The 24920-nt window shown below is 37.6% G+C and overlaps 1 protein-coding gene across 1 annotated transcript; it reads right to left on the bottom strand.

Annotated features, from left to right (window-relative positions):
- Window positions 1–3565: 3565 nt before the first annotated feature.
- KLHL42 (kelch like family member 42) lies at window positions 3566–23968 on the bottom strand. The gene is made up of 3 exons (XM_031606220.2): window positions 23010–23968; window positions 15662–15855; window positions 3566–13814 (listed from the first exon to the last, which is right to left on the bottom strand). Exons 1-3 carry the CDS (start codon window positions 23882–23884, stop codon window positions 13372–13374), a joined length of 1512 nt encoding a protein of 503 aa, XP_031462080.1. The 5' UTR covers window positions 23885–23968; the 3' UTR covers window positions 3566–13371.
- Window positions 23969–24920: the final 952 nt, after the last annotated feature.

Here is a 24920-nt window from a genome sequence, read left to right as displayed (position 1 = left end):
TAATGAGCTCACCTTTCTGAATATAACAAGAGACTGCAGACTTCAGGCCAGTTTCTTAAGAGATATTATATGATATACACAACTTCTACTCTTGATGCATTTCTTTGTACTTGGACTGATCTTGATTGTTGGATTATCTAGTAGAAATTGATTTGGTTGTTTCATACATACATTTCCTTACAGAATGATCAGCTGAGTACATTTCTCAGCACATACGACAGACCTGCTTACTCTCACCCTCATGCTCTTCATTCTTGCTTCTACTTGCTTCTGGGATACATATTTTGCAAAATTTTCCATCTTCATCTAGCTTTTTTACTGCTGCTAGCATTTACTTTTTGTATATCATCTCGTCTACAAGAGCCAAAATCATTCTGAAACTTAAGAGCTTCCCAAAGTTCTACTACTGCCTTGATGCCGACAGTGGTTTGCACATTAACTTTGGTCATCAGTTTATTATTTTCTCCTATTTGATCCCAGCCGTAGTGATTACATTCAGATATAGCCGAATTACAGAAGTGCTGAGTTACAGTGGCACAGAGAGTCTCTCTAATGATATTTTGTGCCACTGCTTCCTTCTCAGTGTGGCATCTTCTTGTGTATATCCTAGAGTTATGTGTCTACTTGAGAATCTGTTATCATGGTAATGTTTGGAATACTTTTCATTTTATCTTTACTCTTCCTCACTATTTTCATCCATGCAGCAATCCTATTTTGTGTGTTTCACTGTCCCTACGACACTGAAATGGCAAAACAAAGAGGACTCCATACCTCCATGACTTAACAGAATCTCTCTAAAACACTTAACATCTCAAAGTTAAAATAGATTTATTTATTTATTTATTTATTTATTTTAGGTTTTTATAGAGTGTATTGCTTGTACAATTATTATAAATGTTTTCCCATTACCTGGATTTGGGAATAATTTGAAATGTGCCATAAATATTACTGTGGAAAAAAACATCCCCAAATTTAGTTTCCAAACTGATATTCAATATAATCTTCAGTTAACTTACATCTACCACTGAGACAATATTTGCCTACTCTGAAATGCTTGCTAGTAAGTGGAAAGGTAAATTCTGACAAACACAATCACAGCTTCACTACAACGTATTGCCTTCTGGAGAGGTTGTCCAGAACAGCAAATAATCTGTCAAAATGTGACACCTTTATCTTCCTTATAATGATTTTTCCAAATTATAAGGAAAAAAATAAATCAAAAATTCTCAAACTTTTAGTTCATAAAAAAGTCTGCGAGCAATTGAAGTTGCAGATTGAAGTTTCTTCATATACTTACTCAGAGACAAATTTCTTAAAAGGTTACAGATGAAAGTCCTTTCTTCAAGAAAGAATCAGAGGTTATAGTCAGCTATGGGACACCTTTACTATTGAAAAGAGACGCCAAGGTTTATTATTCCATGTCTAATTTGTTGTCACAAGCAGTTCAAAACCATGCAGTTAAGTTCACATTAAAGCAAGCCAATAAGGCGGTAAGAAAAAAACTGACAAGGATGTCAGAGCTCAGGGATATGCTCCTGGCTCATTGGGAGCACTTTCAAATTGCACAGCATCAGAGAGAACAAGTGCTGGAGGCAAAAGCATAAATGAGAATAAGCATAAAAGTTAAACGGAATATGACCACGTATGTGTGCATTATTTTGTGTCTTAAAGGAACACTGGTATTACAAGACTATGATCACATTATGATAAAGTTGCAGGCAAACACATCATATTTTTGCCAGTGATCTGTGGTCTCTGGAATATTTTGACTGTATGGGAAAATGAAAGTCAATCTCCCATCTTTGACAGCTAAAAAGAGCTGACCTTCTCTGAATTTCCTTTGAAGACTCTACAGTCCATAAATAAATACACTTCATGAAATTCCTGTATCTTTAGCTGAGGAAAATCAAATTCCTCATTTTAAGAGGTGAATTGGACATGTAGGACAGAGAGAATAGACATACAGTTAAAAACAGGATACAGCCGTAAAACAGATGACATAAGTACCAAAATACCAACAATGTATTGCCTTGAGAACATAGGATGTGATAGGCCAGGTTGTACTCTGTTTAGCAAATCTGTACCTTGCAATTAGCAGCGTATGTTAGTGCAGACTGCATCTCCTTGCACAGGGAACTATTACAGCTATTGCAAAGCCTAAGAAAAGGTTTTTCCATCATGATCAAGAGTTGCACAGATATACAATTGAAATAAGCTTTTTATTTCATAAATAACCAGAACAAAACCTTTTAACTAAGGCAAACCCACATATTTATTCTAGATAACAGACTCTTTCAGCAATGATGCACCACTACTGCAAAAGCAGTAGCAACACCTAGCATCAACCTCCTTCTTATCCCTGGGGAAGTCTACATCTGTGTTGGAATAAGATAACTAAATATTTACTGAAGGAAATGTATTATATGAAAAATGTTTATAGAATGCATAGTATGCTTTTTCAAAAGCAGCACATTTAAACTGTGGAGTAGGTGCATAGGGTTTATCCTAAGTGTACGAAGCTTTATTTTTGGAAATGTTCTTAAATGACACAAAATATGACTTTTTACAACAACTGATAGATGAGAGTTTCTGTCAAAACTACATGTAGAGTTGAAAGCTAATGTGGGACAGAGTATACAGACTGCTCCAAAAGCAATGTCTTCCATTTTATTATGTTGGTTCAGAGGGAGATGTTAACGGTAAGGCAGCAGATATTCCCATCGGAATTGTTACTTTTTTTTTTGTTCTACTGCGCTACACTGCGAGCACAGTGAGGTGGTGTGTGGTGTGTTTCAGCACTGGTGACAGTGATATGAAAGACAAACCATGTTCCAGACAACCATGCAGGTTTTTATATGTTTGGCATGCAGGCTCTTGTTCATTGCTGGCAAAAATGCATACCTAAACATGGACACCATGTTGAAAACAAATGTTATGTAGTTGAGAATTTGCTCTATCAAATAATGTTGTGCTCTTTGTATCTGTTGCATGGAAATTAAAAGGATGTATTACTTTTGGAGTGACCTACATACATACATCACTAAGAAATCATTAATCATCCATCTTACCTAGGGTGTAGAGCCATATAAATTATCAAATTTTATCTTTTTATTTTTCAAATGATAAGATTATTTTAGTTTCTCTGTATTGTTACATGCTGAAACTGTTTAGTTTGTAATTATGCAATCAAAATCAGATCAAATCAGAGTGGCTTTTTGGAAAAGGAAGTTCCAGATCTCTTTTAGAATAAACTTCTTCTAAATTTAAAGGAAAAGCTTTGCAGAGACAACAGCGTAAGATTTTTGGAGTAACGGCCTGCTTCAATGCATGTAAAATCTCATTTGTATACACATATGCAGACCAAATCAACCAGCAATGAACTACAACCTTCCTTCAGACCATCAGCAGCTGGACAGATGAAGCTCTCAAAGATTCTGCCACAGATCGTACCTTGGCACCATGGCCAAGCAGAGCTGGCTGAAACTTGTGCAGAAAAGAGGAATTTCACTCTTAGCTTCAGTTTGCTGTTACTACTAATGAAGAATTATTCCTTTCTGGGCTTGAAGAGTAGAATTTATTTGTTAAATAAATAAATAAATAAACAAACAAACAAGCAAATAAATAAATAATTCTACACAATCTATTTGACACAGCACAGATGAAGTTGTCAGCTACCCAGAATAAGCCCACTGTGACATACTCACAGGGTTGTAGGAATGCAAAACATCTCTGCCTCTCCAATCTAGCTACTTTAGGAATACCATGGCATAAAACAATAATTCACACAGATACTTCTGCTGTGAAGTTCTTACTGTTTCTTTATACATACCTCTGCACAACATGGAGAACTGTGATGGTAAAGCCTCTGAAATGGCTTTTCCAAGAAAACCAAAAAACACTTTGTATTATTTTTCAACCGGCAACTCTTCGTAGCATACCATCAGCTAAATAAATTTTACAGTTGGCAATTCTGAGAATCCAAGAGTGTTATATCACATGACATCAAAATTGATATTAGCTCTACAAATCTGATATACAAATGAATACATTTTTTCTTCCAACAGAAGGTTATATTTTAAATGAGTGATGGTTAAAAGTGCAGTAAAGAAATTGGGTCCTAACTGTTCCCAGTTGCTGCTGTCAGAACATAATGGAGAAATGGAAGTGCAAGGCTGCCCCCTCTTCCAAAAATCATCTACAACATGCACAAAATTTCCCTGCCACAGAAAACATTAGGGGATGGAAGAAGAAAGAAGGGTGAAGAAGGAAAAGACATCTGTTAAAATCTGATAAAGGAAATTCTAGTTTAAACAAAGTAAAGAAACCAATTGAGAGAGGACCAGAATCAGAGGACACAGAATTAAAAAAAATCATTTGAATACTATAATAGCTGAAAAAGATTTAGAGAAAACCTACACAAAAAAAGGTGTGCATCTGAAAACAAAATCTTCTTTATCACAGTATTGTACAGATAATTTACAGAGAAACAGCTACTTCCGTTTCTCTGCCTGTCTCTTCAGCTGAATATGTACTCCCTTTATTGCTTAGCTGAATGCTTAACTACATCAATGCTGAGTTGTTTTCTTATATCATACTACTCTTGTTTACTGATTGCTGCTCAGTAGCTCTCAATATACACATACAATATATTTTGCAATCCCTTATCTGTACGTATTTTGTTCAATACATTGAACAAAAACTATGGAGACTTGGGCTGGAAGAATTGCTCTTCCACACTGGAAGAGAGGCAAGTCCCTTACTGTTTTGGTCCAGATAACGTGGGTTGAGGGAGACTACCCAACTGAATACTTTCCACTAAGCAACTAAGTGTTTTGCCACTAGTGTTTTCAGTGTTGTAGAGCATTCATGATAGGATGGTACTGAGAGGTCCTTAGTAAAATTTACAAAACAAGCTCAGAGTCACTGACTGTGAATGCCCACTTAAAAAATTCCAGGAAGGCACTAAGTGCTGAACTTACAAACATCACATCCCTTGCAGAAGTGTCTGAAATGTAATGTCCTGATGCTTAGGCATTGTAGGTCATGCTGAAAGACGCCTTCTTCATAATTCTATGTAAATCTGTGTCAATTGAGCTGAACCTACACTGGGACACTAAAAATAATGGCATACCCTGTACTCCAGTTCATATTTTCCTGGCATCAAAACACGTCCTATATCTCTGACTTCATTTGATGCTAAAGTCTAAATGCATCTTAGCTTGACAAAAAGACGGTTAAATTTTACTATTCCAGTGCACCACTCATGCTTGCTATAGAGTCTGAAAGTCAAACCCCAAACTTGCTCTCTCTGAAAAAAAATCTTACAACTGCTTTTAAGACCTCCCACAGAACTCAGGAAGGAATTAATGGGCTGCTGAGTTCCTAATATGTCCCACCCTATGGCACCTGAAGGAAGCAGTTGCTAGATCAACAGAGTTATCTTGACAGAGTGAGTATCCAGCTTTAGCTGAATGGCCTGAAGCCAAGAGAGACTGCACCCTATTAAAATCTCCCTGTGGTGAAGGCCTGACAGAAAACAAGTGATTTTTCTTGCTGTTAGTGACTTAGGGTTCTTGCTCCCACACAGGAGGGAAGTATTACCTTGTTTTTTTGTTTGTAACTTCTATTTACCATTGGAAGAGAATCAGCAGAGTACTGGACCCAGAAGGGGTGAAAGAATTTATGTTCTTCTAAGTTTATCTTGGATATCAGGGGACATACAAAGAGTGGAACTTCTCATGAAAAGCTGCTGGCAAACATGATTGTGGACTTCAAGGTATTGTAAAGTAGATGGATCAGGTGAGAATCCACACAGATACAATTTCAGAGTTCCTACTGCATTACAAGGAGTGTCCCACAGGGTTCCATCTTGGGACTGATACTCTTTATTATCTTACAGAGTGACAGAGATGATGAGATTACAATTTTGTTGATTACAAACAAGTTTGTTGATTACACCAAGCTGAGTGGTGTGGTTGATACAGCAGAAGGAATACCATCCAGAGGGACCAGATAAACTTGAAAGGTGGGCCTTTGTAAACTGCGGGGGTGGGGAGATGCTGGAACAGATTGCCCAGAGAGCTTGTGGATGTCCCATTCCTGAAGGTCGTTAAGGCCAAATTCAATGGAGCCCTGGACAACCTGATCTAACACTTCATCTAGAAGCTAGAAATCCCGTCTTTGGCAGAGGGGTTGAAATTTGATGATCCTTGAGGTCCCATCCAACCCAAGCCATTTTATGATTATGCTACGTAGAAAAGGGATGTTCTAGGGTCATTATGGCCACACTGATTAACAACAGTCATTCCTTAACAGTGAAAATAGTCTCTATAACTAATCTTGAATAGCAAGTTCCACACAGTGACCCACTTTCCTTAATGAAATAACAGTGCCGGTAAAGCCCATGCCCAATTTCTCACAGACAGATACAAACATAGCAGGTTGTAGGACAGAAGGAAATACTCTCATTTCATGAGCTGTTTGATAAATATAAAAGCATAGACCTGAAGTGGGTTGCTCTCAAACTGTTCATGGAGCTGTTTCGCATTGCATGGTTATCTGCCAAAGCTCCAATTCTTCTGCAAATAAAACTTGTATATCCATATATTGACTATGTAAAACAGAAATGATGGGTCTCTGTTCCACTCACCATCTTGTCGTGTATTTTGATGTGTTGTAACTCTTGACAGATCCAACTACCTATACACAAGATTTTTTTCCATTTATTTTATCAGAGACATCGCAGAAAGAAAAAAAACCTCATAGTATTGTAATCTAAAATAAAACATGTTCACCAGATATTCCCAGGGAAACAATTCTCCTGAATATTTAGAAGCAGTATATTTGAAAGACTTGTCTTACCTCTGTTCACACAACACACAATGCAGATAGGGCATATCAGAGATCACACTGTAAGAAGATTCTCCAAGTCTTCATTCTATGGCTCTTCTTTTCTCAGCCAACTGCACAATTAGCATCTTTTCAGAGTCTTTCAGAATTAATTCACTGAAACATGTGCCAAATTCAAAGCTGGTTCTGATTTACTATAATCAAAAGGCTTAAATCCAGATCTGTTAAAAATATAAAAAAAAATTTAAAAAAGCCTTCTTCAAGCCCATTGTGCATTCGCTCCTAGATACAGCAATAGGGCTTCTGTAATTCCTGTCACATTTACCATTATTACATGTGTTAAGAGATAGCATGTCATGAAAAATCATAAATGTCACTCAAAGAGATATACTGAAGCTGAAAGTAGGTTTCTGGACCTGCTAAAGCAGCAGTTCTGATAAGAGATCATATTCCCAAGAACAGTGTATTCTTACCTCATCACTAACATTTTCTTCCAAATGTACACATGACTTACCAGAAATTATTGTGGTTGCAGGGGGAGAGAGGGGAAGAGGGAAAAGGGAGTTATTTTAAAAGCATTTAAAACAACTTCTATTTGCTTCCACATTTGAAAATTGCTTATGCCTGGAGGTTAGAGAATGGCTATTCATAAGCATCTGTTTTCTGACTTCATATTCATCCCCACCACCCCAAATCATGTTTTTATGGGCTTCAGAGCAGTTATGAGTTGCTAATTTATAACAGCAAAACACACATTTCAGATGACAAAGTTCTGGTCTTCACAATAAATCAAGGCCCTACCTGTTAAAGGGCAAAATTTCCCTTGCATTACTAAAAAGATGATAGAATGCTATTCCAGACATATATAGTAAGCCCAGTAGAAAAAAGAAAACTACAGTAAAAATTCCCCAAGATGAAAACAGAATCCCTTTGATATCATTTCCAAATGTCTGACTGCTAATAGATTTTCTGATCTCAGTAAAAAGTGTAAATAATGAAATTAGATCAAGTTCCAAGGGAGAATAAGTAACATTACTTCTTTACATTTCAAGCCATGGTGGCTGAAGTCTTCTTGTAGAACAACAGATAAGATTCTACTATCTTTACTCTGCATAAATCCCTTGTATTATGACCATTCACTAAGTACAATAACATATTCAGGATTCTAAATAATTGTGTTTCAAATCATTACAAATAAAAGCTAACCAGAAAGTTTATAGGTTAAGTTATTTTAAAGATGTGAGAACTTAAAGTTAGAAAGATTCCTGGAAGGAGGATATTAGATTATACCAAAAGCTATATAGCATTTATGAGTAAGATGCAGAGGAACTTTTTATATTTACAGAAATCTTGAACAAGAGGGGCTAGAAATAATTCAGAAACAGACAGAAGCTTACAATACACAGAAAGTTGACAGTTTCATAAGAAATCTTATGTCAGCAGTGATTTGTGTAGTGACAGTATCTCTTAATTCAAAATTGAGTATTCCAGTACAGTAGAAGCACTGAATTTAAGGTTTGCCCTGGTAAAGTATTCCTCCAGCCACAATGGCTGGGTAAAATCTTCATAGGCAAATACTGGCGGGACAGAGTAAACTATTTAATCTTGGAAAATTATTTATAAAGGATATTTTATCATAAAGGCATAACCTTAGAAACACCTGGAAAATATCAGACAGTGGAAAATGAACAATAAATCAAATAATCACAAATTCAAAACAGAATATGAAGTGAGAGAGTGAGGGATTGAGGATTCAGAGGGTTTACGTTTATTGTTAAATCTAAAATAATGGTATAAGTACCATCAAGCAGAGAATGCTCAAGAGCTGAACAACTTTCTCTCCTATCAAAGCTTGTATTAGTTGAAAACGTACAGAAGATAATTGAATACTCTAAAACTGGATGTTGTCTAATCTGCCTTCCACTAGAAAGAGACAGTAATTGCAGCGATTCATTTTCTTTTTATAAAAAGATGAACAAATGTAGTTCAGTAATGAAAGTCTTCTAATTATAAATAAAGGAACTGAAACTTACATTGAAAATACTGACATACTTAGGACATCGTACATGTTATTGATAATAGCAATTGGCTCCAGAAAAAAAAATCATAAAGAATGCATATTTGGGATAGCAAGTTATAAATGTGGATGCATTACCCAAGTAGTTCACAAAATCCAGATTCCATCCTTCCTTTGGTGAAAAAAAATACATTATTACACTAAAACAGATTCTAGGTTGATTAAAGAGAGAACATACTCTGAGAATGTTAGTACAGTAGAGAAAAATATTTAACTGTTCTTTATCTCATCTTTTACTCATGTTCATAAGTAGGTATAGGGAGCCACCCTTTGGTCATTATCGTAAATGCAAAATCAATACAGCATACTATGGATGCTGACAGTTTCCACCCTTAAAGGACTTTTGGTGACTCCTTTTAAGTTCACTGGTAACACTGACAAGTATCCCAGGGATTGTCACTGGTTGAACATCGTTTACAGTACATACCTTATCTTATAGGGGTGATTGTGATGATAAATCTCTGCTCTAGTAGGTCTTTGAGCATGTTTTACACTAACTGTCATCATTGCACTCTGTGACTTTCATTCTCACATTACTGATATAGGTCAATTTCCACACATTCTGAATCTGTAGCTTTCCTCGCTAAAATGATGATTAAATGAAAAAAAAAAACAAAAAACAAAAAAAAAAAACCCGTAGCTTAGTAGACTTAACTTTTGAGAGCCAATAATTGAATAACTGAAAAAAAATACCTGAGTTACAAATCACTTTTTCATCTCAGTGATTGATATACATAGACCAGCGAAAAGGAGACTAACAAAAAGAAAAGGCCAAAGTGTTATCACATGATTTCATCCAAACAGTCTGGACTCTGATGTAGGACAAAACTCTCAAAGAATGGAAAAAATATTCAGGCAAAGAAAGTTCAGCTGACAGGGCAGAAAGAGAAATCTATGGAAATTGGCCAGGGAGATTAAACTTAAGCTCCACATAACTCTTATTTCACATTGAAAACCACAAACCGTTCCTGGAAAGGAAGAAACTATTATGCTCTCTCTTATGCTTGATGTGAGCAACCTTTCTAAACACTTCTCTATTTTATGGGAAGGGACTAAAGTTCCCAGAGTTTTCCATTTACCTTTCCCTCAGGACTTAGAGGCTGTTGTTCTTCCTGTTATTCTTTCTTTCAACTTGGGATCATCCTTTACTATAGTCAGCTTTTACTGGCTAGTATCAAGCAGACTCACTCCACGAAGATGAGAAGTGGATATGAAAGCAATGGATAACCAAGCCACAGCAGGAAAGCAGCAGTTCTAAATTTGGATACAGTCTTGAGAAAACCAACTCTAAGAAACTTAGGCAAACTGTAAGCTTGTAGGTGACAGAAACAAAAGAAACAGATAGGAAGTAGCTATCAGTTCAAAATGAAGATAATTAGCAGAGACCAAAATGAGGTTACTAGCTGTATTCTATCTTGCCACTTTCTATCAAACAATTTTAACAACCAAGTAAATAGTTACTAGAGGCAGGATATTAGTCCTTCTGCACACCTTCAAGAGATCTCACAAACACTGTCACACCACGAAAACCACGTGCCCCCACATGATCAGCATTCCTACTCACGTGTTGTCTTAGGGAATGAACACACAAGCAGGTAGAACAATCTCTCCAAGGCCACATGGAAAGTTAGAACGTGGTTACCGGGATAACACTGAAGAATTTTGTAGCTGGTAAGATCATAAAGACCCTTGCTCTCACTTCAACTGTTGTTTTTCAGAAGGAGCTCTTCCGTCCATAAGATAGGACTTTTTCCCCACCAAGAAAGCAAACACAGCTCACTGAACATTTCCACTGGCTAAAAAGCAGCTTTTAAACTACTCACTACTAGTAACTCTAAACCATTTTCCCTTACCCAGAAGGGCAGAAACTGTTCAGCAGTGCATTATGTGGAATATTAAGATGTCAGACAGAAAATAAGAAGGGCAAAGGACAGCCATTACAGGTAGGATTTTTTTCCTAATTTACAAGGAATATCCATTGCATATTTTTCCATAATTAATTTTGCTTAAAAACTATATTTATTTCAGCCTGTAGTTATACAGTCCACTTAGCTTAATTAGTTTCATACTACTCAATTCAACACCAGTTTTGATTTGTTACTGTAGCACAGTTAATTGTCATTTATTGATAAATTTGCTCCACAGATTGACTACACAGTCTGATTGCATTTACGATCTGAGCTGTTTTCTTTTCTACATTCGAGCAGGTTCTCCATATTTCTGCATGGTCACCTAATCACGGTCACCTATATAATTCCAATTTCAGAATGCCTCTCATGAAAAAGACCACATTAAAAGCACCATATCACAGCTTTTATAACAATGCCTGCTCTACAAAATGGATGTGTTTGAAAGGATTAGACATACTAAACTGAAAATCTGGAAACATGAGTTCTTCACACATAATTTGCCAGGTGGGAGAATGCCACAATTCAAATATGATCTCCACCATTATTGATCTGAATTTACTAATGGATTATAGTAGGGTAGCATACACAGAAATGAAAAGGGAGGAAGTAAAATAATGTGGATTAAATAATTTATAACCAGACAACAGAACAGTGCTTATATTTATTCTAAAACACTTACAAAAGTTAAAAAGAAATCACTTAAGAATTTCAGGAAAGTCACCCTATTTCTTCATTGTAGAAAAGCTATTGTTTGGTCTGATGCAACTGACATAACACAGCTGCCGTTCAGTGCATGAGATTTTCAAAGAGAACGAAAGCTAACAAATAGACAAAGTCTAAAACTTGTGAAATTCATGCATACAGATGAATGGCAGACACTATTTGGGGCTCAAGCATAACATGCTCTGCCAGACTGCAAAAAATCCATCCAGAAGGTTTATTCTGGATATTCAAAGTACTTTTCTTAGTGTCCATACTAGATAAACAGAGTTTCCTGGAATTTGCTATTTGGGTTCCTATACATGATCAGAAGCATCAAAATTATGCATCTAAGCATAGATGGAAAAGATGGGAGTTAAAAGAACCTTGAGGGAACCATTGCACTCTTTTCCTTCTCTGCACAACAGGCATTCATTTTCAAAAGTCAATTCAGATACCCAAATTTCAGAAGGGGAAAAAAATACCTCTCCTTAATAGGAACACATTCAAGTGAATAAAATCTCGCACAAAATCAACATCAGTGACATCAGTGAAATCTGTTCAATATACACCTAATCTAGTTCTCTCCTTCCCAAAGGCTGCAGTTGTGTGAAATCTTCCCATGATAACAACCAAGACCTTCAGGAGGAAGGAACCTGTCAGCTCCAAAATGAAAAGAGTCTCAAGCAATATGCAGAAACTAGGAAACACAAGTGAGAATCTATGGTGACTATCCCCTTATGTTCTTTGGAGAAGCTAACAACTTTAGGTAGCAAACTGGTTATATCTACCAGGCTACTGGTAAAACAAGAAAGTCAATATCCACATACACCTGTTAGAGCTGGTGTCATAAGGAAGTTGTTTACAAAAATGAACCCTTCCACATCAATTGATTCAGTCTCCTCTTTTGCCCTAGGTGACTGTTATCAAGCAGTAAGTGCCTGGTGCAGATTCACCACAGTGTGTACTCATCTGTATCTTCCTACAATGCAGCTTGCTGCTAACATCTGTTTCTTTGTTTCTATAATTTGATTTTTAATATTCAGCACTGCAGAAAACAGGATAACTAAAACTAAAAATTTTCTGGAAGATAAGCGAACTTCTTCATTTGAATTTGCAGACTTTTTACCTCTGTCATAACGGCAACCATAAATTCTGCTAACTGCCATTAAAGCAGCATCTAAAATCCAGACAGAAACTTTCAGTCTCCAGATAATTCTTCCCAGTCCCTTGCAAAGCATTTTATGACAAAAAATTCAGGGGATGTTTCTTGGTGATACCTACTTGCTGGAACCCTTGAAATTCTCACTTGTGACTGCAGAAGGGAGAATAGCATGAGAGTGTAAGCAATTTTAAACATTATGCATTCAATAGAAAACAGTTTGTGTAAAAATTGTACTTTAAAAAAATTCCCTTTTTGATTTCTCTTTTATATAGTATTTTACATAGTATTCATTTTATTGAATTATATTCACTTTCACCATGTATACTCTCTCTTCCGCATTGTCTATAATGACGGAGAATAAAATGAGAATAATCAGTTTTGCCTTTGGAACTATATCCTTCATTAGTTACCAAAATAAAAAATTTATGTTTAAGTTGTAAACAATACTTGGTGAAATATAAATACAAAATAAAAGAAAATTAAACTGAAACCTTAGAACTGTTTCTAGAACCACTGCTCTTAATAATGGATTTTGAAACATTTTTTTTAAAGAAAAGAATCAGTATTTCATGCCTATGTTACATTCTGAAACTGGATTGCTTAGAGGGAGTAATATTTCTTCTGAGAATGATTAATGAGCTGCAAAGAAAAACCTGATGCCATCACACATCTCATACATCAGGCAAATACATAGAACAGATCAGCATGTTTTGTCCAAAGGCTGGAAAGCGTCTTAGTGACTCCCAACTGTCTGTAAATATATTGTACTTCAGAAAAACACGGTGCTCCAAGCTCGTAGATAAAGTAATATCCCTACTCAATATATAAACCCCATCGTTGTGTAGAGTGCAAGTCAAGTTAAGACCCGACTTTGATGTGTTTTCTTTGAGGTAGAGCCATTCTTTGGTAGCAGTGTTGTAAGACTGCACAGTTAACACATCTTCACTTTGGCTGGATTTTTGGTTTGGTCCAAGTTCATGAATACAACCTCCTACTAGATAGATTGTTTCTTCAACAGAGACCATCTGTTGTTTACGAACATGGACATCACAGAGTTCAAAGTTGGTCCAAGAATCAGAAGTAGGACAGTATTGCAAGATGTTCATATTCCTGTCTGAAACAGAGGAGAGAGATTTACAAATAAATAAATGGCACTTATGGAGGAGTATTATTTCTGTTTATGAACTGTATTAGCCATTATTATGGACAGTGCAAAAGGGTAGGTGACAGGGAAGAAACAGATTATTGAGAACTGTGAGTTTTTGCCCCCAGTGATAAAGCTAGAACATTTTATTCTATCATAGCAGGAAAAAATTCAGCTGCTGCTCTATTAATTGATACAAATGATCTGGGAATTTAGATTTTAGCAGCATAATTCCTAGCTATTACCTAATAATTGTGATTTTGCCTCTGATTGATATGCAAGGTATTTTTAATGAAAAGGTAAATTGAATAATACTCAGCTTGGTGATATCATATAAATCAAATTATCATGATAATTGTATGCTTCATTAATAGCTATCAAGTGATGATTTATCATCCAAGCTTAACTTAGCATTTCAATCCACAAATCAAAGTCTTAGGGAATAACATTCATAAAGCCAGCTACATTTCATCAAGTGGCATGGATAAACTAAGGGCTCATTTACAGTACCTTGTAAAGAGAGAAATACACAAAGTCAAACTCATTTAAAGACCACGAAATTCATGCAACAGTACCAAATAGCGGAAGAGAGAAAAGCTAAAGCCCTATCTCTGCTTCAGCTACAACTCATGGATGTGTTTGCAACACTGTTATTCTGCGAAATTGTTACACTACCTCCCTAATTTACTGCTCAGGAGACCAAGACAGCATCCCCATTGAAGGCTTCACTAAATTAAAGAACGCACTTGAGCTTTTAGCTAGTAAATTCAGTTTCAACCTCTGGAGACCGGAACTTAAATACAAACCCAAGTGACAAGTGGTAACAGGCTTGCAGACTCCGATTTGGCTTTTCAATAAAATCTGCTCTGTATTACAAGTCTATTCTGCACAATGATCTCCAGACGAACTCCCAAGTGGAACAGCAGATGGTGACACGCTAACAAGTTATGTAAGAACACAGGTATAGATAGCCATAAATATAACTGGATTGTCGTAAATGAAGTTCACAAGCAGCATGGCTTTGGAGGTGCTGCCACAGCATTTTCTTGCACTGTAATGACTTTTGGTCATTGCTTATTACTCATCTTCCTGTACACTTAATCCACATTAAATAAAGAAAAAAATAGGAAACATTAGCAGTGCTGTATAAAAATGCTGATCAAAACTCCATGATCTTTGCCTATAAACAATGAATAATTCCCTGACTCACTAGGGGGGCAAAAAAAATCCCAACATTCCTGGAAACATTAAGTTTCCATGCCTTTCCATAGCAGTAAACTTCTGAGGAAAAAAATAGGATTCTACTATTTGAGACAAGGCACATGAAATAGAAGTCTATTGTGATGTAGCCCTCATTTACTCAGTACAAAGCCCAAGTTTTTTTATATGCACAGGAAGAAAAAAAACAAAACACCCAACAACTTTGAAATGCTATATGAACTATAACAAACATGAAAAACACAATATAGACTTTTTAATGTTTTTCCACAAAGGTCTATCTGTTGAGACCTTTCTTTCTACTATATGACCAAAATCTAACAGGAGGAGGACTAACCTAAATTCTAAAGTACCAATTGGTCTATTTTATTGGAAGAGCAGAGCTGCAGGTTCAAATACCAGTTAGTCATATGGGACATTACAGACAGCTATCCAGTTTTCAAGTACTTACGTTTGGCATGCAAAATTACAGCTCCTAGGTATAGCTTGTGAAAAAACCCACAACCTGATGCCAGTATGACAGCAATAATTTTTTTATTCCATTTCATGGGTTTGTTTCATTACACCAGTTGAAAATAATAAAAAAAAAAGCTTTCTACCTCTTGTAGTGTATCCTCCAATAACGTAAATCTTGCCCTTGCACTCGCAAGCTGAGAATTCTGCAAGAGGATTTGGCATGGATGCCACAAAATTCCACCAGTCATTTTCTGGGTTATAGCACTCCACGTTGGAAAGGGATTGACCACCAATGGCATAGAGCTTTCCATTTACAGCCAACAGCTTAAAATTTGACCTGAAAGACACAGATTGCAGCACTGATATAGGTTAAACAAATGGACAGAAAAACGTAAGAAAAACTTTTTTCCAATCAGGCTCCAACACATTTATCATCACATCATGTCAATTCATACATTACAGAATCTGAAGTGTGCAGTGCATGTCCAAAATTCTGTAATTACACTTTAATTATTCAGGACAGCAAACAGTGACATTTTGATATAAATGATGTTGATACTGAGACTAATTAATATTTTACTTTGGATTTCAATCTATGGCAGTTTGAGCTGTAAATGTTTTGTTAACTGTTAATCTATTCAGTAGATGACTCAGTTTTAATACCAAAGTACATTTTACTGAAGTACCTTTAGTACAGACAAATATATTATGTATACCCACAGTCAAGAAGATTATTTCAGTTAAAATTACGGAAATTTCAAACAAGACCATCAAGTAGGAATGCGTATACAGTCTCTTTAATAACTTTAATAAATAGAAATATATGAATTACATTCTGCAATAGAGAAAAAAGAGAAACTCCTGTACCTCATTTAGCATTGATTTAGACTGATAAAGACATCCTCCATCCCAATGAAGCAAGATGTATCTGTAAATTAGTGTTCCATACATAGCTGAACAAAATACACTGCACTCCATAGACAATGATCTGTTTTTATTTCTTATTCTACTCAATTATGTTGTTATATTTTATACCTAACTAAGGCTAACTACCCAGTTACTGAAGTGCAAGAAGCCTTACATCTCACAGTTTTAAGACAATACGGAAATAACTAGTCTGTGGATAGCAGAATAAAGGAGGATCTGAAGTGGAGGTTCAATCTGTTCCTTGTGGCTGTGGAAGATGGTCTAATGAAGCCTCTCTCCCTTCAGGAACAGTCCTACTTACAAGTCTATGCCATCATCTAAGCAAGATTATTCAGTACTGCCCGTTTCAAGCCAAATCCATGAGATTTTACCACACAGTATCCTGATTAACTAAGTGTGTGAAAGTCATTGGTGTGCAACACATTAACACAAAAACAAATGGGGAACTGCATTACATCTGTAAACCTGTGGTGTTTTAGCACTGCACTGGCCTGCTGAGCTGTAAAGTAAATTTCATTCCCCATGAATCCAAGATTAAAAACTTACCACCAAGCAGTTTTGCAGGGTTTTATCTGGACAAAACAGACCTCTAGCTGCAGACTGCTCTGCAACTTCTTTTCATTAAATGTATTCAGGAAAAAAAACAATTGTTTCCAGATGGAAACATTCTGCTCCTGTCACCCTGATAAAGCTTTGAAAACTAAAATGTTTCTTTGAAGGAATTAATTGCTTTTTATTCTTTTTTTTTTTTAAAAAAAAAAACTGATATTTACGATTAGGTCACGCTGTTCATTTCCTCTGTACAACAATTGTTTTCCATATTAAAGAATTCAGAAAAATATGGTGATCAATAGTGAGCATGAAATGAGGATAATCACTTCAAAAACATAATTATTTTTAAAGTAATCTATCTCTTGTAAGACTTATGGTGGAGAAAAAAAGTCCATAAATTAGCAGAGACAAGAAAGAACAAACAAACCAACAACAACAAGAACAACCCAAACCATAGTAAAACTTCATTTTCCAAACATCCTTTAAAATCAACATTAGAAAGTCTGCAACTTTTTGTCTATGATGGAGATGGTACAGGGTTTTTGGCTAACAAAATGAATTCATACATACAGAGACAGTGCTTCATTATTGTAAAATTTTCTAGTCACACTTAATATGCTAGTTGCTCCAAAAGTAATGCCTCCTGTTTATTTCTGTGGAACTGCAATAGATGCAAAGACCACAATAACACTAGTTGATAGAGCAAACTCTCAGCTACTGAACACTGTTTTTCAACATGGTCACCACCATTAACTACACACTCTCACCAGCAATGAACAGGAACATGCATGCTGCACATGTATGGATTTTTATCCCCATCAACAGAAGTGACATGCTGTTGCTGTCACCACTGCTGAAACACACCACTCACCACCTCACTGTGCTAACATCCATTGTTTGGTTCCCATATGTTCAGCAACTATCAATGGATGTCAACTAGGTGCCATTTTTTCCTGCACGGAGGAATTCAGTTCCACACCTCTGTTTCATAGGCACTTCCATGTCAGATGCCATTTTGTCAGACTGCTTCCCTGCTGCCATCTGTCACAAGGCAACAAAATTTAATGGCCTATCTATCAACATGAAGGTTCAACCTGTACTGACATACCACCAACATCCACCTCTGATGTTGTGGACTAACATAACAAAATGAGAGATATTACTTTCAGAGTAGCATTCCTACATGCTATAGCTTCTAGAAGATAAGACATGAAAAACAAGTGTCCAAATACAAAAGAATTCAGGTTTCCTAATTGACACTCGCTTCTCTAGTAAGCCAATAATTTTAACTGCTGGTTGAGTGATTTAACCACTTCCAACATTCATTAAAAAGGATGACAATCAGTGCAAGTACCTCAAATTTATGGGATATGTTACTCAAAAGCTGCAACAAGTACCCATTAGCATGCTTTACATGCATGTTCGGACAACGGCCCAATACATAATGAAAAACTTCTCCCATTCACCTTTCCATGCCAGTAACAGCAGGTGTTTTTATGGAGAGAGAATATTAAGAAATATTTAGTGTATTTTTATACTTTTAATGTGGTGGAGAAACAACAACAACAAACATTGGCCAGCTCTCCATAACAAGTGTTTCATAGACTACAGCTCGGAAACAACCAAGCTTAAAAGTTTATCAGATTCAGCTGTGGTAACTCCACCCACTTACATGAGTTACCTAAACTTGGAAATGTGAAATACTCTCTAGTGATTATCCCTTCTTGTTGGGATACAGCTAAGTCTTCTGAAGATGTTCATTTCCTCTTGAAAGTAGCCCCAGGAACATAAGAGTGGGTTTTACAGCAGTTCAAATTACAACCTTTTCCATTCATTGAAAGCAGTGTAGAGTGCTTCATGCAGGAAGGAAAAAGAATCTAATGTGCAAGGACCAAACAGTCAGAATGCATAACTTTCCAAACATTTTGTGAAAAGTGGAGGCTGTTCAGGATTGTATTAACAACCATATAACATGTCTGTAAGAGACCACTGACTATGAAGAAGAGAGCAAGTCCCCTTAGTTCACTGACAGACCTTATTCATTTAGTATATAAGAAGTTAGCACAGATGTTACAGATAATTTTCTGATCAGGGAGGTAGTTAAGCAAGGAAACAAGTTACTCTCAAAGCACTCTACATTTATTGCATGAACTATTCTTTTTACACTCCTTATACGACCGCAGAACACACTGCTTCCATACTTGAGCTTTGGAAGCACAGATGATATATTTGTGATAGATGTGACATGTATATTTTTTACCTGAAAATTTTTGAAAAATCTATTTTCACCCCAGCAAAGTGCAATTTTAAAGGGGAAAAATGATTAAAAAAAAAAAACAAACAAAGAAAGAGGAAGTCTCCTAATCCATTACCAATCCCTAGAACATTCTCTCTTGCATTCCTGTAAGAGCCTCCAAAGTGGCAGCAGTTCAGGCAAAGATGGCTCACAAAAACTGTATTCAAAGTGCATGTATATAATCGCAGCCAGGGGCTTGTAAGGGTCTTCCAAAACTAGAAGATTTATCTGCCATGAGTGTGCTGAAAGAAAATAAACATGAAATACACAGCTGTGACTGGAACATGCAGTAGAAATCCTATATTATTTTTATATGGTCAATTTAAACTGCCAGCATCAAAAAAAAAAAAAAAAGAAGAAAAAAGAAAAGGAAAAAAAAAAGTATGGAAAGGTACTGAAATACATGACTTGAACCTCAAATTTCCTTATTACCTTCCTATCCCCAAAGACCCCAAGTAGTCTTGGGCAACCTTTACATGAAGTTTCTTCCTCAAAGAAGTCCATGTAGTTCTCTGAAGACACTATTCCAAGCACAGCAACACCTCTAGAATGAAAAAAAAATTAGAGATCTAGAAACTATGATCTGTTAGGGATTATTTATGGCTGGTATCAGATTTAGCCTCAGATAATGAGAAATTCCTGGCTCAGACACCAGCTCCCTATGAATCTGGGCAAATTATTTTATCTGATTTATGTAAGTATAAACAGGAAATAATATTTTCTCAAATTTATGTGGGCATCGCAGGAATAATATATGGGAGCTACCTACCATGAACAAATTTAAAATGATTGTTGTAAGATCTCTATGCTTACAAAGTAGTAAAAGCTACAACATAAACTAGAGTATTCAGCATACATCTGACAGTTTTCTTCTATTTAGAGGTAAGTTGGGAATATTTCATCTATACACGCATAATAGATCCCAACATCCTCAGTTTCTACATTATAATAAAACAAATAATTAAAGACATTGTAGGATTCACAAGTTTTTTGAGGGTGAAATACTTACTATATTCAAATGAAATAAACACAGTTACATCCATAACTCTTCATCCTTCTCTTAAAGCCAACACATGCCTCCAGTCATAAAGGCCAAATCTAAATACTGCTAAAATGCTGTCTGAAGTCAAACCCACTTCAATCAGAAGGAGAACTTTCTCTCAAGGTATGTAAAAGACACACCCACAGTATATAATTGTATCAGCTGACATCAACTAGCTTGGTAGACAGCCAAACAAGCCAATTACCTGAGCAGCATACTAGGCAACTGCCCTGCTTGTTTTATTGCAGCACAACAAACTAAAACTGCAATGCCAAGCAAACATCTAATCAGCAGACTGGAATCAGTGCTGCTCCTGTTGAATGTAAACATTGAGTACAAAAATTCCCTTCCCCTGCTCTTAGCTCCCACAGCACAAGCCATCCTTTTTTGGATTCTGGCCACAAGCTGCTCCAGCTGGTCAATCTGGTATCAGAGAGTTGAAATGTTAGGTTAGAAAAGTTTAAAAAAGAAAAAAAAAACTTCAGGGTTGAGACTCCACAAAGATGTTAAAGTCAACAACAAGTTTTATGATGAGATTAGTAGAGTTTCCACGAAAAAGATTCCCCCTACTCATTATTCACAAAGCTACATACTCATTAGCTGCTATCCAGCCTAGAAGGCAACATGATGTTTGTCCCTTTTAGCCTGCAGTCGCTACACTGAAATGTAAGACTGGTGACTATTTCAAAAATATCTATTTGCATGCTCCTTTTCCAACATAAATTGCCAACATGAAATCCCATGCTGATTAACACCTGTCAGGTGTTGTGGGCTTAAAGATTGTTGGCAAGGTAGTACAGATGAAAATATTAATAAAAGAAGAAAACAATCATTTATTTTTTTCATATAATCACTATATATCCTAGAAAAAAAATGGGAAAGCGTGGAAGTAAAAGGCTCATCTAGAATTTGAACAATCAGGTAATAAGGTGAAAAAAAGGGCATTTTTAAAACCCGTCTCGTTTGCCATGCTGCAGAGTTGTTTCACATAATAACACCTACTTTGCTATGGACACCATGCAAACCAATACCAAACTTCATAATTTGATCAAAACAGGGCTTCTACAAGAGACACTGATTGGTTTGATCTGTCATTCTTTTCTACTGAGTCTAACATGCTTTCGGCAATTTTGGCAGGCAATACTGCATAGACCAGCTCTACCAAAACAGCTCAGTCCCCAAAGGTGCCTCCAGAGATTACCAACAGACTGCAAGAAATATACACGCAGAAAGAGGTGTTCACAGAGTTTAAAAGCTAAATACTTCATAGCAGTTACTTTGTACAGTGTTTGTTGGAACAAACGACATACACCCTATGATTCCAATCAATTCCAACAACTGGCCAGGTAGGCAAACATTTTAGTGAATTTCTCACAATGATAAACAGAGGCAGTGAAAGAAGGTTGAAGTAGGAAACCAGTCATTTTAGGTCAAACTTCCGTTTTGAGGCATTTTAGCATTCAAGCTCACCTGGAGGAGAGATTACAGATTTACTACACTAATTCAAAGCATTCATGCTAAGGGCTGGGGTCTCTGGCTGCTACTTGAATTTGCTGAATGGAAAAGAGAATTTTCATTCTAAAGCAAGTTCTGGACTCCCTACTTATTTCCACTCTGATTCCAATAGAGAAGAAAAAAAAAATTAAACACTTTTTTTCTAAAATGGAAATAACTAGAAAATTCATCTTTGATATTTTGTTTCAATAAAGTAAAAGTCTGTATTTTGATAACTCTTCAACATGACTAAGGCAGAGCAGCTACAGCCCGTCCTGGGGAGGACTCTTCTTGGGTTTCCATCAACACTAGCTCCCTAAACATATAAATGTTTCTGAATAGCAACTTCATCAGAAATGTTGGAAGAAAAATAAATAAATAAATAAATAAATAAATCAAGATGCTGAATGTTTACTAGGTCCAAATATTCTCACAAATTGAGAAATTTCTGACAATCTTCCTGCCATTTTTTCTGGTAAAGACTTCACCACAATGCAGACCTGCAGAACATTGGGATTTTTGTAAAAGTACAAACCAACAACAAATATTTCCAGCAATCCCTAGCTCTGATAGACTGAACACTTCTATTATGAGTAGTAAAACTTCTTACCACATGGAGTACTGAAGCTAAGATTTACAAAAAAACACAGAATTTTCTTTTTTGTTGTTTTGTTATTTTAAATAGAATTTCAACTACCAGTACTGATGGCTGCTTGGAGAGACCAGAGCTCCTAGAACTATGATTTAAAGGAAAAATGGTAATCCACCATCACTTTACACCCAGGTGAAAATGACCACCTATGGCAGATGGCCACAGCTCAGTCCTCAGCTGATGCCTAATTCCCATTTTCCCACAGCTGTGGCCTTAATCACCTGCATTTGCTCAGAGTCCTATTCTCCTCACCCTTCCTATAGCAGCTCCCTCTGCCACACTCTGGAGTCACCAAAAAGTAGAGAGGATGCCAGGCTGTGCCACAGCTGGGGGGCTGCTGCCAGCAAAGCCAAAGCCTTTAGGCTACCAGGCTACTGCCAAACCCTTAAGTGCTTCCCATCACATGGTGCAAGAGACAGCTCTGAATCACTACTTGTAAGGTTGCGTCTGTCCAACTCCAGGTGACTCAGCAGTCTCTGTTTTGAATACAGACAAGGACGCATGTGCACACCAGGGTGCAGAGGTTACCTCTTCTGGTTCATTGAAGCCAGCTGACTCCACTCATTTAGGCAAGGGTTGTAACAATGGGCAGCTGAGATCTCCTGACTGGTGGTGATCCGGTACCCCCCAATGATGAAGAGATAGTTGTCCAGCATGGCCGACCCGTAGCCTCGCACGTTCACCAGATCTGGTGGTAGGTTGTTGGCCAGGGGTAGCCACTGCTCTGCTTCCTCGTCATACCTCAGCATGGACCATGGGGCCTCAGCCTGCGGGTGACAGCCCGGGGACAGGCCCAGGGATGAGGTACCCATGAAGTCCCCAATGGCCACCAGGGTGGCAGTGCCCCTCATCCGCCTCTCCTTCAGGTGCTGTTGGAGAGCGTGTGGCAGATGGAGGTGCAGCTGGGTATCGGGCCTGCGCAGCACCTGGTGGTAATGGGAAGCCATAAAGTCCAAACAGGCGTCGTGCAGGTCCTGCAGGCCATAGACCTGGGCCAAGTGGTGTAGCTCCAGACAGTTGCCCAGTCGCACCTGGGAGAGCAGCAAGCGCAGCAGGGGAGTGACCTGCAGGTAGGAGGCGGCCTCCACCAGCTCCTCTAGCAGAGGGGGCTCCTCCTCACCCTCCTGCTCCAGCCAGGCCAGGCAGGAGGTGTTGATGAAGTCCAGCACCAGCTCTAGTCCCAGCGCGCTCAGCCCTCCGCGCAACAGCTGCTCTTCCTGGCCCTGCCCTGCCTCCCGCATGCCCGAACGGTACAGGGCTCGGAAATAGTCGCTCTGTTCGATCAGCTTCCTCTTGCACACCGGGTAGCACTTGTCCCCCAGCCGGATCTGTACCACTTCCTCCCCGCCGCCGGCCCCTTCCCCCTCCTCTTCCTCCATCCGCTGTCGCTCCGCAAGGGACATCGCGACCCCCTACAACCCAACCCGGCCGCTGCCGGCCTCAGCCGGCTCCACCTCTGCCCCAGGGATCGCTGCCGGGTAGGAGGAGCTGAGCCGGCAAAAAAAAAAAAAAAAAAAAAAAAAAAAAAAAAAAAAAAAAAAAAGCCCTAAAAAGGGAACGCCGCTGCACTCGCCCGTCTTGCTCCGCCCCAGTGAGTTCACTGCTGGCGGCCTGAGAGCCCGCTGTAGGGTGGGGAGCAGCTGCTCACCTCCTCTTCGCACTGCCCGAATTGGGCTGTTCGCGCTGCCCCAACCCGCTGCCATAAATGTCCCTGTGAAGCCCCGCAGCGGGGAATGTTCTGGAACGTGGGAAGAAATGCGTGTGACCCTGAACAGCTAGGGGGAGGTGGCAGTGCCGATTCCCTGCTGTTCTGTGTAACAAACACAACGAAAAGGAACATCTTTCATGTCTATTTCCAGGATTTAGTAACTCTTACTGTGTTCCTCTTGCACTTGTATCAGCTCCTCCTTTGGCGTATACAGATACTATAACCTTTTCTGCTATTCTGTCTTTTCTATTTAAGCTAAGTTCCAGGAATAGGAAATATGTGTTATTCACCAGAGTCAACTACAAAGCAGAGCTCTGATCTTGTTTGACGTGAGCAAGTAACCAATGAGTTAATAGCTGAGCATCTAGCTTCATGTTTAAAGTGGCTGCTCTGGTGCTGGCCTTGTTGCATGCACATGAAGCACAACGGAAGTGGTTGTTTTTTCTTTTTTAAACTTCTGAAACAGGTGATGCTGTAATATGTACTCTTACATAATTACATAATGACAATTAATATAAAATGCACAACAAAAAGACTTTAAAAATCTATTCTCTCTTTTTTTTTTTTTTTTTTTTTTTAATTTTCATTCTGTGCATTTCTAGAGTTGTTTTTTTCCTTTCAACATTAATGTGACTTACCTCCAGTTACTGCAGATTGCCCTGCTCTTTTCCCCCAGTTAATAGAACTCTTCAGAATGTCTGTGTTTGGGTTGGTTGATTATTTACTTGTTA

This window comes from Phasianus colchicus, chromosome 1 (assembly GCF_987193195.1).
Source record: "Phasianus colchicus chromosome 1, bPhaCol1.hap1.1, whole genome shotgun sequence".
NCBI lineage: Eukaryota > Metazoa > Chordata > Aves > Galliformes > Phasianidae > Phasianus > Phasianus colchicus.
Note: the sequence above shows the minus strand (reverse complement) of the source record. Positions and strands in the feature narration are given on the sequence as shown.

Excerpts from the sequence above, each read along its gene's own strand:
- KLHL42 (XM_031606220.2), bottom strand. The coding sequence starts at position 23,884 with ATGTCCCTTGCGGAGCGACAGCGGATGGAGGAAGAGGAGGGGGAAGGG. Across the intron at positions 15,856-23,009 it reads GCTTCAATGAACCAGAAGAG|GTCAAATTTTAAGCTGTTGG; the intron begins GTAACCTCTGCA and ends TGTGTCTTTCAG. Across the intron at positions 13,815-15,661 it reads TGGAGGATACACTACAAGAG|ACAGGAATATGAACATCTTG; the intron begins GTAGAAAGCTTT and ends CCTCTGTTTCAG.